Consider the following 17,968-nt stretch of genomic DNA (forward strand, 5'->3'; position numbering starts at 1 on the left):
AAGGTTTTGGAGTAGATTTGTAGCTCCGGTTGTGGGTGTTAAGGTTGCTTGGCTCGCCGAGCTGGTTTGTTGTTCCGCAGACGTTTCATTACCATGATGTTACCCAGCATGGTAACGAAACGTCTGCGGAACAACAAACCAGCTCGGCGAGCCAACCAACCTCATCAATAGTACTGTCTCGTACAAATTACAGTGGCTTCAAGTCACGCACCAGATATTTAAACATGTCAGACTGCATTGTAGTGCCAGTTTACATTAAGTATGCTGACATTTCGAGGTGAATCCGTAATGCCATTTTAAAAACAAAACTCTTTTAATTATTGTAATTGCTAAGTAAATGCTAGGAGGTGGTGCTTCCACTCACCAGAGTTTGGATTTAGGGGTCATAGTCTCAGAATAAGGGTCTGGCCATTCAGATTGAAATGAGAAATTTCCTCAGTGTTATGAATCTTTAAAATTGCCAATCCTAGAAAGTTCAGATGTTTGGTTAAAAAGTATATTTGAGACAGATCGATAGAATTTAAAAATCTAAGAAAATTGGGCATACATGGATAATGCAAGAAAGTAATATTGGTGTAGAAAATCAACAACAGTCTTGAGTGGTGGATCAGGGTTGAGCGGTCATATGAACTAATGCTACTGTTATTTCTTGTCTAGGCTTGGATGTTTAATGCTTACCAAAACACTAACTGAACAGACTAATTACATGTTATGCAAATAAGGATTGGAGATATTAGGAAAGAAATTTGTTTAATTTCCTTGCCATTTCAGAAAGGCTTAATTGTCTGTACTTTATTCTCTCAAATTCTGGAATTTTACATCCCAAGGCTACTTGATACATTGTGCCTCTGCCAGCTCTCCAAGATCTATCCATAAGCCTTTACTTGCTCTTCCCCGATATCATTTATCTAGATATATGTGCTTTTCCAAATACTTTGTGTTTTCAATTTTTAAAATCCTGTTCCCGTGACTGTGTCTGTTTTGTTTGTTTCTTTTGGATCATATCCTAACAACTATTGTGTCAGTTAAGACAGAAAATTGCTCACCTTTCCCCTTGTAAAATTATACCTTTTTTGGCTTATACCAGACATAGCTAGGTAAATTGTCTTATTTGTAGTCAATATTTATGATTTTCAAGTTGCCTTTTTTTAATTTACCTGCTTTCATGAAAGAGCTGAATTTTCTTTGCATCAATCATAGTTAAAAACTCGGATTTAAAGTAAGACTTTGACACTAGACACTGTTCTAACAGATTCTAATCAATAATTCAAAGCAGTTTAATTTTGTCACTGCTTTCCTTTCTGTGCTTCTGTTGTGTAGAATCTAGTATCCCATTTTTTTTTAAAGACTCGATTTATCAATTTGCCCTCGCAGTTGAACTCACTTCTGCTTCTAAGGTGCATTGAACCACACCTTTTGAATATAAATTTCACTTGACAGCTGTCTCCCCAACCTGTTAACATTTTGTCCGCCTGATATGGCAGTACTTTTAAAAATCAATACATACACAAGATTCTGTGCATTTCATTTTATCAAAATGCTTGATATTACCTTCAAGATCTTTCTTTTCTCTCTTTATCAGAATGACTGGATGAGCCTAATTATTGATAACTTGTAGTAATTTTGTCCTGTTTCATCTCCTCAAAATGATTACCCACTACCAATGAAAGGCTGTCTAGTTTGTACCTAACCCAGTTTATTTATTTGCATTGCTAATTCTCCAATGCCTCAGTGTAACATCCATATTCAAAAATCTTTTGAAAGACTGGTCAGAACCTTGGATATTATCTCGCCACTGGGCGTCCCTCTGTGTTCTGGGATACATGCCAACATCTTTGGCATTTGGGTGAGGAGTAGGGATGTGGGTTGAATGGCTGCCTCCTATGCTGTAAATCCTTCCCACCTACATAAATAGTGGTCAATGACAGCAAGAGAGATTCTGCTGAGACATATAATGAAAAGAATATTAGGGCCTCTACCAATGCTAACCATAGTTTCAAGTTACAACATGCAAGTGAAAGTTATCACAGCAGCTTGAATTTGGGGCAGGGGCCCAATTGGCTGGTCTGGATCAAGTCCCTGTTATGGTTAGAATGGCTTCAGGATCTTCCTTGGCTAATGCATCCTCATTAAGTCTTGTTTTAATTTTAATTTCCCTTCATCAAAGGCAGCTCCAGCTTGTGATTGCTTAGTTATGTAATACAGTTCTACACAGTTTCTATCAAATTGAACCAGCTATTAATTTTTATCATGCTGAATTCTATTTCAAACAAGGATGAAGATATGAAGAAAAAGGCAAAACAACTGATGTATGCCCAGACTGAATTAACGTTGCCCCTGAGCACAACTGGTCAGGTAAGGAAAGCCAACTCTTGCGGTTGTAATTCCACTCTCAACAGTGCTAGCCTTTGCTGTTAGCACAACTTTATTCATTCTTAATGCAATGGATGCTTGAAATATAAGAGGCTGCACGTGGAATTTTGCCTGCAGGAATAAAGATAGTCTTCTATGGAAATTTTTTTTTTCAATACACAAGTCAGACCAGATTTGAAGTGCAGCGTTCAGGTTTGGCCACCTCTTGTGAAAAGCATGTATATGCAACAGTGTTCAAATTGTAGACCAGATGACACATTTAAGGCTAATTGTTTTTGGTTTTACACAAAATAAACATGGATAGAAATATGAAATGAGATTCTCTCTTCCGCACCTCCTGAATGTCCAGCACTACCACCATCCAAATTCCATATAATAATGCAAGCACAAATGTGAACTGAATGGAGAATGCTGTAAATCAGCTGCACAAAAAGCATTTTCCCCAGTAAGCCAACAGGGAAATGGAGCCGACAAGACATTGCAGATGGAGATCCACTCTGAAAGTAGGATATCGATTGAATTTGTGGATGTTTCCCAAGGTTCTCTGAAGCTCTGCAGCTGTGGGCTAACAGTTGGTTTCGTTAGATATGTTTTATTGTAACATTAAAGTACAGTGTACATTAAGTGTATTGAAGGACTCCGTATAATGCAACATGCCTGGGCCGTGGGATCTCCTCTAATTTCTGCCGTGCTTCTGTAGCACAAGTTGTTGGGTTAAATTTATGGTACACATTTGGGCTCCTGTTGCAGATCTAAATCTGTGACTTGCCTCTCTTAGGGACTCTTTTTGCTTTCTGAACTTGTGAAATATTCAAACGGGTGATGGGCCTCATTCACTTTGTGCTGAAATATCCATCACTTGTTTGCTTTCCTTACTCTTGCTATTTCACAGCCTGAAAAGAGACTGTTCAACCCATTGTGTTTTTTAAAAGATGTTCATTTAATTTGCTGTTCTTAAAGCCCTACTTTTTTTTTCTCCTTTTGTACATAACTTTCAAAAGATAATTGAATATATTATCTAGTCTGCTTTCAAGTGTGCTTTCCAGATTATCATCGTGTATTTTTTAAAAAAAATCCATCCTTCTACTCTGCACACTGCTGAATGTCACACTGGTGCTCAGTTTACTGTTAAACTGACATGTGCAATCTGTTTTTAAATCAAACAGTTGTGCCTTTTTCTCTTTGTACCACAGAAGATCCTATATCATTCTCCTAAAGCTCATAAGTAGCAACACAGCAACATCTAGTCATAGTGTTAACTTCTGAAGGTTGGAAACAAGGCAGCTCACTACAACCATCTTAAAGGCAACTAAGGCACACAAGTTCAGAGGGTGTTTACTAGATTGATACCTGGAATAAGTGGGTTGTCTCATTGTGATAGGTTGGGCATGCTGGGCTTGTTCCCATTGTACTTTACAAGAGTGAAGTGAGGCTTGATTGAAGTATTCAAGATCATGAATAGCCTTGATAAGGTGGATGTGGAAGGGATGTTGGGAGTCAGGCCAGAACCAGGGGCACTTATTAAATTGGAGATTGTCATTTTAAAATAGAGAAGAGAATTTATTTCCTGAGGCTTGAGAGAAAAACAAAGAACTGCGGATGCTATAAATCAAAAACAAAAACAAATTGCTGGAAAAGCTCAGCAGGTCTGGCAGCATCTGTGGAGAGAAATCAAAAGTGGAAGCAGGTTCACGTCATGGAGGTGAATTGACCCTGTTACCTAACAAATATCTATGGGTCTCAAGAAGGGTCACTGGGCCTGAAGCATTAATTCTGCTTTCTCTTCACGGATGCTGCCAGACCTGCTGCGTTTCTCCAACAATTTCTATTTTTTTTTTTAGTTTCACATATCTGAGGTTACTGGTGGTAAATGGAAATGTGGAATTTGAAGCACAAGCAGATCAGCCATGATTATCTTGAATGACTGAGCAGATTCAAGGGCTGAATGGTCTATTTCTCTGATTTTGTATGCTCATATGAAGAACCTATTGAGGTTTTTTAGCATGTCCTATTTATGTGCTACATAAATTCATGCTGCCTGAAAATTAAAAGAACAGACTAGCATTAGAAATTCTCTCTCTACTTTGTCATTAATCCAAATGTGTCAGAAATCATTCTATTTGTCCATGCTTTGGCTACTATATTTTGAGGTTGTCCATATGAATGCATAAATTGGTTGCTTGCATGGAAAATGGGAACAAAACTGAGGTGCATATTGTTTTACAAAAACAAATTGCTGGAAAAGCTCAGCAGGTCTGGCAGTTCTGAGGGTCACTGAACCCGAAACGTTAACTGATTTCTCTCCACAGATGCTGCCAGACCTGCTGAGCTTTTCCAGCAATTTTGTTTTTGTTTCTGATTTATAGCATCCGCAGTTCTTTCTGTTTTTATTTAGTGCGTATTATTTTGACTTCCTGTTCATGACTGTGGCCACACCAGTTTAGATATTGTCTATAAATGTATAAACTGAGGTTTTTTGGTTGATATGATGTTGTTAAAAATATTGAATCCACACCCTTTCCCCAACGCCCCAACACTTGAGTTCTTTTTACTGCCTTGTTCCTTTAACTTAATAGAGGCTTTCAGCAACGTCAGGGAATCCCAGAGTGCTTTAATACCAATGAATTACTTGAAACATTTGGGAAGATACAGTAAGGAGTAAGAGTAAAATGGTATTGATTAATAAAGGTTTTCTTTCTTTACAGTCATCAACTGGTAGGAAAAGGCCACATGAAGAGGACCATCCTCCAAACACCAAACGACCCACACTGTCTTCACTAAGCAAACCGGTTACTCAAGAGTAGGGAAACTTGAGTGGTTGCAACCTAACCTTTTTACATGCTGTGTGGAGATCTCCAAGAAACAGTTACATTTGATTTGCCTCAGGCGCCACAGGCCTGTTTTAGTCATTTTTTTGTGCTTTGCTTCTTTTTATTACTGTAATTCTATCAATGTGTCTAGAATTTTTCCTGCAATTTTGTTTCAGAATAAACGTTTAACTGGTTTTCATCCCATTTTCTCTAGAGACCATACGGTATACAGTCAATCATTTGTAGTCCCATTATACAGATAATTTGCTTTGGTTTAAACCACAACACCTTTTATGTGCTATAATGGTGTTGCATGGTTTAAAACAAATCCATGAGTATTTACAATTATAATTAGTAAGGAGCTTAAAGAGCTTAATGTTTCTTTATACAGTAAATTTCAGCTGGTCAAGTTTTGGTGATTTAACATATTAATATCTTTAAAGAAAATTAATGAAATGGGGTCTAAATGTGCTATTGAATATTGCACTACCTCACAAATTTCGGAAAATAATTGGGCATTGAGACATAAGAAAACTTAATGTAAATGGTCACTTTAATTACTGCTGCTGTTAATAGTTGTATTTAACTTGAATGTTGTCAACTGACCATGGGCTGGATCCCTCGGTTATATTTCTGATGGCCTTTTGTCATTGATGGCAAAGGCAGAGACACTTTAAATATAATGTAGAAAATGGAGAGATTTCTCTTCCCAAGTGTTGCTTTTTGGCATTTGGATCAAAAACTGTAAAACTACCATTTTAAGTTTACATTTTCATATGAACTATAAATAATACATTGAAATGAAAGGTTGTCCTTATACATCCTCAAATTTCTGCATAATTGTATGCGTTGGTATCCCTGTTTGTTAATTGGTGTATCCACCGTCCCCATCACAAGAATGCCGAGTTCACTTTCTTGGTCTATCCTGAATTAATTGATCCTAACCAGATAATAGGAGGATCACTACAACTGGCCTTGCTGCCATTATGCTGGGAAGATGGTTCCTGCCTCTGATGGTTCACTGTGGAAAACTGTGCATGTGAACCTTTGGTGGGCTGTTGGATTGCGTCAGCATCATAAATTGGCAAATAGCTTCCCATCTAACTGTAGACTGGCACATGAAGTTATGTATAAAATGGATCTTGTCTAAGATGCTAGACATGTGCCACGCACAACCATACACTTGTACGATGTGGTGTCTTCAAGGAGTTAGAACTGTACGTGGAATGGGTAAATGTTGACTAAGGTGATGTTCGATGGATATTTAAGGTAATGTAGAAAGGAAAACCAGATATAAAATAGTGTAATCTTGGTTCTGCTTCCAAAATGGCTCATATGTTGAAACCTTTCTGTTCATTAGTTATGTTGGAAGTTATTCCTAGACTTGTATTTAGCAGAGCTTGCTCATCTTAGGTGATCATACAAACATTAGTGATGTTTGCCTTTTTGCTGAAAGCTGAAATACTGTTCCATTGTGGAACATGCACAGTGATTTTCCACCCTGTCCAACATTTTATGATCTATTGCTAATTATTTTAACTTGTCTTGATGACAACTGCACTTTGTGTTGCAACACTTACCTTTCATCACCTAAAAAGCTGATGCACATGAGTTGCATACTCATTTGGCTTGACTTTGAAGATGTAGTTGTACAGTTTCCTTATGAATTTCTATAAGCCTAATTGGTTTTCTGTTGCAGTTGCTTTACTTTGTATTCTGGATTCTCATTGTTCCTTTTGGGTACTATATACATCTGTAATTTAATTTGTGTGAATCAATTCTGTATTTCTGTTCCTGATACAAACATCAGTGTAGTGTTGGTTAATTTTGCCATGCTAAATGCAGAATCCTTTAGTGTACCTCAAGTTGAATGGTAATAATTTTTGGCAAACCACCTTCCTTTTGCTTCAAAAGTAACAACTATTTAGATGGATTTTAAAGGAGGACTGTAGCCCTGATGGCTGCTGATTCTACCTGTGTGCATCTATGTTGAAAAGGTGACAAACAACCAGGAGCATATTGAAATGATTTGAACTGCACGTGCTGCAAGCAATGTGAATGTAACATAGAGTGTGGCAGTTCACCACAGATTGTAAAGTAAACAAACGTTTGTGGAATGTGTCCAAGATATAATGGGGCATTGAGATTCCATCTGCAGTGGTTGTAAGTATTTTTTTCAATGATTTTGTTGTGTGTTGTATAGACTGCACTTCCACATCTAAACGTCAGCATCTTTGTAACATTTATCTGCTTTATCGAGGGAGAGCATTTTTCTTTTGGATTAGCTTCAACCAAACAAAAAAGGTTAGAATTGGACTTAATAGCAGTTCAACTTTTGTGTTTTCTTTTTAATAAAACTTGCATTTGTACATCCCAAGACACTATTTAATGCATCATTGAACCTTTGAATTTATTATTCACTAACTACCTAAACTGAGCCACTGGACCCAAAAATCTGAACGTAGTTTGCCTGAGATCAAACAGAACAATATGTTGTAAGATAGAGGTGTTTAAATGTTGCCTTGCTGTTTTTCCATTTTGATAAATTGAACTTGGGTTGAGGCCTGAAAAACAGAAGTAAAGTTAGAGAGCATTTACAGATTTAGTTGAGGAAACCCTTGTGGGTTTGAGCTCTAAGCTGTGCTTTTTATATATATATATATACTAGTTTATGCATTTTTCATCTGCTAGACTGATAGAGGCTTGAATTTGATTAAGCAATGTATGTAAAAAGCTCTGGGGAAATTAAATTCTCGAGCTGTTTGTATCTGCTTCGTAAATATTATTTATGTAGAAGTCCTGCTTCTATTGTGTGGCCTCGTTTATTGCTGCAAACAATTTTTTTCAAAGTAAAATACATAGTTGGTCATTGACCTTCCAGTTAGAACTCTGTGACTGATCTGAAGAACCTGAAAGAAGCTACAATTGTCCTCAACAGGAATTTTTTAGCCATTTTATAGAAGACAATGAGCCAGCTTGGTAGTTAAGGATTACAGTTTGCTCCTGACTAGCACCAGGAAGATCTGAATTTATTAAAGAATTTAGAGGTGATGGTGGTAGGTTCAATCCAGTGAAGCAGGGAATGTTCGGTGAAAATTTATGATCATGACTTTTGATACCTGACAAGGCAGTACAAATGGCTGCCTTTTTAATGCAGAGGCGTTGAGTACACTTCAGGGCTTTTCCATTTTTATTTGGTTACATACCTCTTCCTGCTGTTGGTATTTGTGGTCGTTGGATCCAACAGCTAAACAAAATGGGCATCTCTACTCCCAGCCCTTTGACTTTGGTTTACATTGTATTCTGTGGACAAGCTTAGAATAGAGGTTCGTTAAATATTTAGTAATATGCTGTTGTTTTTGTAATTCATTAACCCTGCCACCCCTCCCAACAAAAATTGTTTGATCTTGACAAACCTTATAATTGAGCTATCAGTGAACTTTCAAATGTCTCAGCAGCTAATTTTATCTGTGGTTCCGGATGACTTTCATTCTCTGTATAGTTAGGGAAGATGGTTTACATGAAAAGTTGTTTTATAAATCAAGGCTGACAAAATATTTTGTACAAAATTCAATAAATGATTTACAAGAATTATACATTTTATTATAAATTATTTGAGAGAAACTGATTTCCTGGTATTAAATCAATTGCTGCAAGTACTTTGGTTAAATTATATTCTAGAGGAAACAAATAATGCCACCTGATAAACCATTTCATATCTTCCTCACTATAGTTAATTGACTCCATGAGAGGATGTTTTAAAGTTGCAAAATACAAACCAGGATGAGAATACTTCAGAAGATGAGTACTTGATCACTATTATTTGGCACTGCTGGTCCTTCTCACCTAGGAGTTGGGTTCAATCTTGCTGATTAATAAGGCTTGCCAGTCATGATAGCAACAAGACTTCTGGCATATTACAAGCTGTTCAGCTTTAATGTTTTAACAAAAAATTGAAAGATGTCTATGATAGAGCGAAGGAATTCTCGACCTTTGGCCAGAAGTGACTGAAAAGTTGTTACTGAGAATGACATATTCAGCATTTTATCCTGTATGAACTATGTCAGCAATTTTAGACTCTGGTAGTCCTGGGCCACTGTCTAACATGTGGCGTGCTTCCTTGCAGTGATGAATTGTGGTATTAACTGTGATGTTTGCATGGAACAGAGCCAAAATGACCAGTGGTCTGTTGTCTACTTAGTGGCAATTTGTGGTAGAGAGAGGAGTGGGAGGAAGCATGAGTTATGATGTTGCTATTTTCTGAGGCTTGATGCTGTGAAATTAACGCTTCGTGACAGACAAGTATCAGATCTATGCATGTTTCCACGTTGTTGCTAATTGACTAGCACAATGGTGCATTGATGGGATCTGAATTAAGAAAATTTGTCACTAGACTAGAATTTTTGTCTATTTGACTCAGGCTTCATGAGCACTTGCCTCAGCTAAACAGAAAAGATGATGATTAGCAGTACTTTTGTGCTTCCCAAGGACCCTTCCAGTGCCCTGTTGGAGGTGACAAAACCATGGCCCTTCTAATCCATGGTGAAGTGGCACAGTCCACTTGGTGATGCCATTTGGAAATTGCTTCTCTAGCACTGCTGGTGCCTGGAGTAGAAACTGCATAGGACTCTATTTTAAACACTAAAATCTTATATATTGAGGCACTGTTTTGCAACAGTAATCAATTTATATCTAAGAAATTAAGATTGCTTCCAACACTACTCCTTGTGCAAGGTAGTTTTGAATGAACGGTTTAGCCTCGGTATAATTTGACCCCTGAACTTAGTGATTTGCTGTAATTAATCAAATTGTATGATTATTCATACTACTTCATAATTCCAGTAATATGTTTTATTAATCAATTGATGCTTTAAAGGCATGTGGAAGGTTCATTTTAGTCCCTTTAAGTAGACTAATTTGCTGGAGTCAGTCTTTCTGAAGTTCCACCTGGTGTAGCTTTTAAAGCCTGGCTTTATCTCTCAGTTGATAAAGGAAAGAATGCACATCATCAAATGTTTTCCCTAATGCCGACTGAACTCTGTTCCGCCAGCTGATCAATTTTGGACGATCTTTCAGTATGTCACGATTTGCTCCAAGTGGCTGAATATTTCATAAAAACAAAACAAAAGACTTAAATTATTCAGTGTTACATTTTCAGTCATTTTAGTACGAGAGTAGCAAGACGTGATTTCTTTTTCCACCTGCATTACTGTGTAAATGCTTGAAGCAATAACTAAATCATCGATTGGATTCAGTTATATTTACAAAGAGCTGATCCAGTTTAGGTCAGCTTAACTTTATTACTTTACATTAACACTTTCCAGTCAACAAGCCGAATTTTTATAGCGTGCAGTTATTAAAAGAATCTAAGAACTAGTGCACAGCAGCACTATGATGGTTGACAACATGCCACAGTGCTAGCAATAGAACCTAGGTTTGATTTTTACACCCAGCTGTAAGTGGATGACCTCTGCTTAATGCAAGGTTAAAGGGTAAATAAAATGGAATTAATGCTTTCAGCTGCAGTCACTTCTGCAAGGTATGCTGCAGGCTGGTCAAACCTAAATTCAGATTATCATAGGAACAAATGGATGAATAGACCTTGGATATCTCTAATTATTTTAGTTTTCATTTTCCTTTTCATGTACCCAGAATATTTTCAACGTGCAGCATAATAGTTCAAGTTTTCTTGTGATGACAAATTATGGGCACAATGGATGGACTCTGTCTCTTAAAATGCTAAGAGGAGACAAAGTTAACAAAGTGTACTTCCACTACTTAAAATGCTAGTACAGTGGAAGATAGTTGGAAATTTACTTTTCATCTTTGGACCACTTTATCCATTTCTCCCTCATGCATGTTTTGCTATGGTTTATATCAAAGTCATCCAAATAGATGAGGACAGTTTGAACCATGCACTTGAACCTCACCTGCATTAATTCACAGATGGCCAATAGATCAGCTAATGTAATCTCGTCACCACAGAGGAAGGTCTGGTCCTTCAGAAACATTGATTCTAAAATGTTCAAGGTTCCATTCAATTCAGCCAGAGCTTTGTTCAGCTTCGTCTCATCAGTTGGCTGGCCTGTCATCCGAGGAACCAAAACCTGCATGAAGATATTGTAAATCAGTGATGTTTAAACATTCTACTAGTTACCCAGTCACATGACTTGAACCTTCAACACAAAAGGAAGCCGAACTGCCCATGCTGGTTCTTTCAAACAGCAGTCACATTTAGGGAATGGACGATAGAAGAGATGGAACTAAGTTCCTGATCTGCAGGCACCTGCACAAATCCCTTTCAAAATTACACAATTAGCTTCCTACTACCTTTTTCAGAGGATTCTGCTTTCTCTTGAACTGAATCAATATATTTATTGAATATTACCCCCCTCCTCCCCTATAGATCCTTTATTATTAAGATGGCTTGTCAATCAAGGAAGAGGACAGAAAATTAAGGGTGAAGGTGTGTGTCACTTACATCTTCAGCCTAAAGCACCAGATTGGTGAAAAGCTGGGTGCAAGTTATTTTGATCAGAATAAGATGTGGGATACTTCAAAAGGTGCAATGAATTAAATATGACTGAAGTTATGTCTGCCTTTTAGTGAGTCCACCTATTAAGGTGGTGCTAAGTTGCTTTCTTGAATTGCTGCAGTCCACATGGTGAAAGTATACCCACAACCTAAAAACACATGTTCTTTGCCCTCAGACACATACTGTAGGCTAAAATTACATTGACCGGAAAAGTTCTTTAATCCCTACCTCCAGGATGAAGACTTTAGCTGCGTGATATCTCACGTTAGTATGCTGCCATGCCATGTACTCATCCACTTTTGCCCTTTTCATTGAGTCTAGAGGGTACCAGAATTGAGGGACATCATACTTTGTTGCCAGGTATTTCAGAATAGCAACACTGCAAACAAAATTCTTGGGTCAAGAAAATAAAATAATTGTTTTCTATATTTCAGTCTGCATTGATAGTTGCATTTTTGTAACCTGCATGTTTGTGTCAAGGTTTTTTTTTTTTGCTGCTATTTCATCATGAGAATGGTACAAAGGTCTCCCCTTCAAACTGTTTAAAACCAAGTGCCTGTTAGGTGTAAATCCTGTAGTTCATTTCTGCTACTTTTGGCTTTAATATCCAACTTTCAGCATTCATTTGATATAGTTTGAGTCTTTGAATGTGGTACCATGTGGAACAGCCTTGAGCTACCCCAGTGTCTATCATCTGATGTAACGTACATGAGACAGACTGAAGACCTAAGGAAAGAAACAAATTCTAAAGGGTGAATTATGTTTTATATCACAATGAGGACTGTGGGAAAGGAACTCAAAGTTCTTTACCAAAGTTATACAATGCTTTTGTATTTTCAGATTGTGATGAAGATCCATTGTACAAAGAACTACTCGTATCCACCTGCACATGTCAGGCTTTTATATGGTGAAAAAAAAGTTTTATCACCTACTTTAAAACCATTAGAATGCACCATGCATCAAGTCTGAGAAGCATCTGACAGCACAACTGTTATAATGGTTGCTAGTGTGTGAACAACAACTTACATTTATATAGCAGTTTTAAAGTAGTAGAAGATCTCATGCCATGAACAAGCGATTATCTCAAAGCTTTGTGGGTAATCAGGCACTACCCAGGAAAGTATGCAAGGGTGGATAATGTGACAGAACTGTAAAGTACTCCATTAACTAACTTGCTAGCCTTTCAATGAGGATTGTTCTTCGTGTTGTAAAGAATGGATGTTTAATACAACAATACAAACTATTCAAGAAAAGGAAAGAGAATTCAAATATTTATATTAAAGAAAATAAAAGCCTCACCTCTCAGTTAGAACAAACCCATTGTCCACAATAACTGGCACTTTCTGATTTGGATTGAGTTTAGTAAACTCTGGGCTCCTCTGTTCATCTGTTCAAATAAAACAGATAAAAGATTAACTCTGAATCAATGATATGATAAAGAAACATGTTTCGATGGAGCAAAGCCAAAGTAAGCAGTTTATCATCACTGTGAACTTGCTGGTAGATCTGCGGTGAACTTTGTCTCCTCTCTCCTCTATATCCACATCTCTGGCTCATTTTTCTTGATTCTGGTTACATTTTCTACAGTTTCAAGCAAACTTGAGGGTAACTTTGATCCCAGATATTTTGCATATTTGCAAAATGTATTTTATTCATCCATGGATCAGAAAGAAAGGTAGCTAACAGGATTTCAACAAACTTTTAAATGGTTCAGATAATGGTGATATCAATCCAGAACGTTCTTCCAAAGTAAAGCAAGTACGTAGGAGCTAAGGGTGTGGAACACATAGCTGAAACGTAGCAGATTCAAAACTAAATTTCAAAAGAGAATTGAATAGACTTTTGAAAAAAAAAGGAAGGCTAAGGAGAAATGAACAGGGAAGTGGGCCTAATTGCATAATTTGTTCAAAGGGCCTGCACAGCCACGAATGGCCCTCAGTGCTTATTCCAAGTGATGTCCACCATAGCTCGATACTGACTCACCAGTTGACAGAGGGCAGTTGTATGTTTAGGTCCTAACTACTAATGGCTTGTAGTTAGGGTACAGTGCTGTCAGAAATCCTCCTTTTTAAATTAATTGTAATTTAGTCAATCTGTTTTGACATGATGTGACAGACGGGACTTGAAACCAGACATCTCGCCCCCACCAGCTGTTTTAAAAAAAGGTAAAGTCATCATAGTCACACCAGACCATAGAGTGGCTCCCTCATTTGAGATGACTCAGCTGTCTCCATTTGGACTGCATGCTAGACTGCCCGTTGCTCCACCCAAAGATTAGGCAACATCATCAAATTGGGTGAAGGTTAATGCAGCTTCAACATTAACTTTTCCAGAACCACTACCAAATGCATCAGGCAATAGGTGAATAGTGGCATGATGGTTTGGAGTGAATCTTGAGGATGCCGAATGGTGGATTATTTTGCCAAAGATGGTAAAGGAGAAATTTGGGGTTTGGCTGAAAGACATGATTCTGTATGACGGTGTAAGTTGTTGTTGGACAAATGTTCAACACCACCATTGTAGGTTAGATATCAAATAATAATAATCTCTTCCTCAATGTTAGTAAAATTAAAGCGCTGATCATTGACTTCAGGAAGCAAGGAGGAGGGCACGCATCAATAGAGCTGAAGTAGAGACGGTTGACAGCATCAAGTTCCTAGGAGAGACGGACACCAACAACCTATCCTTGAACCACCTACACTGATAGGATGGTCAAAAAGGCGAACATCTCTTCTTTTTAAGGAAATTTGGCATGTCCGTGAGGACTCTCACCAACTTTTATAGATGCACCATAGAAAGCATTTGAACTTGATGCATTGTGGCTTGGTGTGACAACTGCTCTGCGCAGGACCGTAAGAAACTACAGAAAGTTGTGAACGCAACCCAGTCCATCACTCTAGCCAACCTTCCATCCATCTAAACTTTCCATTGCCTTGGAAACGCATCCAACATCAAAGACCCCCTCCCACCCTGCTTATAATCTCTTCCAAACCCTTCTGTCAAGCAGAAGGTACAAAAGCTTAACCACATGTACCAACAAGTTCAAGAATAGCTTCTTCCCTGTTGTTATCAGATTTCTGAAAGGACTCTCAAATTTCAAATCTAATGTTGATTTTGCTTTTTGCGTACCTTCTTTACAGCTGTAACTTTGTATTCCTCGCTCTGTTGAATCACCCCATAATCTTTGTATATTATGACCTGCCCGTACTGCATGCAAAAATCTTTTCACTGCATCTAGGTACATGTGACAATAATAAATCAAATCAAATCAAGGGTTTTGGTGCAAATCTCTCGGACCCAACATTGATCAATATGGGGTGGTCTGTCTGAGTTTTCGTGTTAGTTTTTTTGTTGAAGGTAGTCCAACTGAATGGCGTTCAATGGGTAAGATTAGCAAAACTTCTTCCATTGTGAACCAGATGACTTTTTACAACAATATGTTATTGATCCTAGATAGTAGGAACTGCAGATGCTGGAAAATCTGAGATAACAAGGTGTAGAGCTGGATGAACACAGCAGGCCAAGCAGCATCAGAGGAGCAGGAAGGCTGACGTTTCGGGCCTAGACCCTTCATCAGAAATGGGGGAGGAGAAGGGGGTTCTGAAATAAATAGGGAGAGAGGGGGAGGTGGATAGAGGAGAAGACAGGTGGAGAGGAAACAGACAGGTCAAAGAGGCGGGGATGGAGCCAGTAAAGGTGAGTGTAGGTGGGGAGGTAGGGAGGAAATAGGTCAGTCCAGGGAGGATGGACAGGTCAAGGGGGCGGGATGAGGTTAGTAGGTAGGAAATGGGGGTGCGGCTTGAGGTGGGAGGAGGGGTTAGGTGGGAGGAAGAACAGGTTAGGGAGGCAGGGACGAGCTGGGCTGGTTTTGGGATGCAGTGGGGGGAGGGGAGATTTTGAAGCTTGTGTCAGTCCTCAGTAAAGGGCTCACCTTTGTCCCCCTCCACCCACACATCAACGAATACCGGTCACGTTTGGATATAGAGCAGTTTTTCCTCCGCCTCCGCGCTTACTTCTTCAACCGTGAACCTAAACCTCCCTCTACTGACCCCTTCTCCCGCCTCCAACACAACCCCTCCTCCTGGACACCACCCCAAGGCCTCCTACCCTCCCTCGACTTCTTCATCTCCAACTGCCGTTGAGACATCAATCGCCTCAACCTCTCCACCCCTCTCACCCACTCCAACCTCTCCCCCGCAGAACGTGCAGCCCTCCGGTCCAATCCCAACCTCACCACAAAACTCGCGGACAAGGGAGGCACAGTTGTAGTATGGCGCACTGACCTCTACATCGCCGAGGCCAGACGCCAACTCTCCGACACCTCCTCCTACCGCCCCCTTGATCATGACCCCACCTCCGAGCACCAAACCATCATCTCCCAAACCATCCACAACCTCGTCACCTCAGGTGACCTCCCACCCACGGCCTCCAACCTCATCGTTCCCTAACCCCGCACCGCCCGCTTCTATCTCCTTCCCAAAATCCACAAACCTGACTGCCCTGGTTGACCCATTGTCTCCACCTGCTCCTGCCCCACCGAACTGATCTCCAACTATCTAGACTCCATTTTCTCCCCCTTGGTCCAGGAACTCCCTACCTACATCCGGGACACCACCCACGCCCTCTACCTCCTCCAGAACTTCCAATTCACCGGTTCCCAACACCTCATCTTTACCATGGACGTCCAGTCCCTATACACCTGCATTCCCCATACAGAGGGCCTAAAGGCCCTCCGCTTCTTCCTGTCCCGCAGGCCCGACCAGTCCCCCTCCACTGACACCCTCATCCGCTTAGCCGAACTCGTCCTCACCCTCAACAACTTCTCTTTCAATTCGTCCCACTTCCTACAGACAAAGGGGGTGGCCATGGGTACCCAAATGAGCCCAAGCTATGCCTGCCTCTTTGTAGGTTACGTGAAACAATCCCTCTTCCGTACCTACACTGGCCCTAAACCCCACCTCTTCCTCCGTTACATTGATGACTGTATCAGCGCCGCCTCGTGCTCCCACGAGGAGCTCGAACAGTTCATCCACTTCACCAACATCTTCCACCCCAACCTTAAGTTCACCTGGACCACTTCTAACACCTCTCTCACCTTCCTGGACCTCTCTGTCTCCATCTCGGGCAACCACCTAGAAACCGATATCCACCGACTCCCACAGCTACCTCGAATACACCTCCTCCCACCCACCTTCCAGCAAAAATGCCATCCCCTATTCCCAATTCCTTCGCCTCCGCCGCATCTGCTCCCAGGATGAGGCATTCCACTACCGTACATCTCAGATGTCCTCGTTTTTCAAGGACCGCAACTTCCCCCCCCTCAGTGGTCGAGAACGCCCTCGACCGTGTCTCCCGCATTTCCCGCAACTCATCCCTCACACCCCGTCCCCGCAATAACAACTAAAAAAGAATCCCCCTCGTCCTCACGTACCACTCCACCAACCTCCAGATCCAACGCATCATCCTCCGACACTTCTGCCATCTGCGATCTGACCCCACCACCAAAGACATTTTTCCCTCCCCACCCTTATCTGCTTTCCGGAGGGACCACTGTCTCCGTGACTCCCTTGTCCGTTCCACACTCCCCTCCAGCCCCACCACACCCGGCACTTTTCCCTACAACCGCAGGAAGTGCTACACCTGCCCCCACACCTCCTCCCTCACCCCCATCCCAGGCCCCAAGAAGACTTTCCACATCAAGCAGATGTTCACCTGCACATCTGCTAATGTGGTATACTGCATCCGCTGTATCCGTTGTGGCCTCCTCTACATCGGGGAAACCAGGCGGAGGCTTGGGGATCACTTTGCAGAACACCTACGCTCGGTTCGCAATAAACAACTGCACCTCCCAGTCGCGAACCATTTCAATTGCCCCTCCCATTCCTCAGACGACATGTCCACCCTGGGCCTCTTGCAGTGCCACAACGATGCCACCCGAAGGTTGCAGGAACAGCAACTCATATTCCGCTTGGGAACCCTGCAGCCCAATGGTATCAATGTGGATTTCACAAGCTTCAATACCTCCCCTCCCCCTACCGCATCCCAAAACCAGCCCAGCTCATCCCTGCCTCCCTGACCTGTCCTTCCTCCCACCTCAAGCTGCACCCCCATCTCCTACCTACTAACCTCACCCCGTCCCCTTGACCTGTCCGTCCTCCCTGGACTGACCTAACTCCCCACCTACACTCACCTTTACTGGCTCCATCCCCCACCTCTTTGACCTGTCTGTTTCCTCTCCACCTATCTTCTC

The 17,968-nt window shown here is 40.6% G+C and overlaps 2 protein-coding genes across 2 annotated transcripts in view; one reads left to right on the top strand and one right to left on the bottom strand.

Annotated features, from left to right (window-relative positions):
* chek2 (checkpoint kinase 2) overlaps positions 1–7,375 on the top strand; it is a 33,330-nt gene extending 25,955 nt beyond the window's left edge. Inside the window, exons 13-14 of the mRNA XM_020510571.2 lie at positions 2,275–2,355; positions 5,079–7,375. Of these exons, the coding sequence (XP_020366160.1) occupies positions 2,275–2,355; positions 5,079–5,177 (180 nt within the window). The 3' untranslated portion in view covers positions 5,178–7,375. The remainder of the gene's footprint in view (positions 1–2,274; positions 2,356–5,078) is intronic.
* A 1,385-nt stretch (positions 7,376–8,760) lies between these two features.
* The window catches only part of gstt2 (glutathione S-transferase theta 2), a 10,097-nt gene continuing 889 nt past the window's right edge, over positions 8,761–17,968 (bottom strand). The window contains exons 2-5 of the mRNA XM_020510580.2: positions 13,018–13,105; positions 11,947–12,097; positions 11,114–11,290; positions 8,761–10,283 (exon numbers count right to left, since the gene is read on the bottom strand). Of these exons, the coding sequence (XP_020366169.2) occupies positions 10,143–10,283; positions 11,114–11,290; positions 11,947–12,097; positions 13,018–13,105 (557 nt within the window). The 3' untranslated portion in view covers positions 8,761–10,142. The remainder of the gene's footprint in view (positions 10,284–11,113; positions 11,291–11,946; positions 12,098–13,017; positions 13,106–17,968) is intronic.

Source organism: Rhincodon typus, chromosome 24 (assembly GCF_021869965.1).
Source record: "Rhincodon typus isolate 14 chromosome 24, sRhiTyp1.1, whole genome shotgun sequence".
NCBI classification, from domain to species: domain Eukaryota; kingdom Metazoa; phylum Chordata; class Chondrichthyes; order Orectolobiformes; family Rhincodontidae; genus Rhincodon; species Rhincodon typus.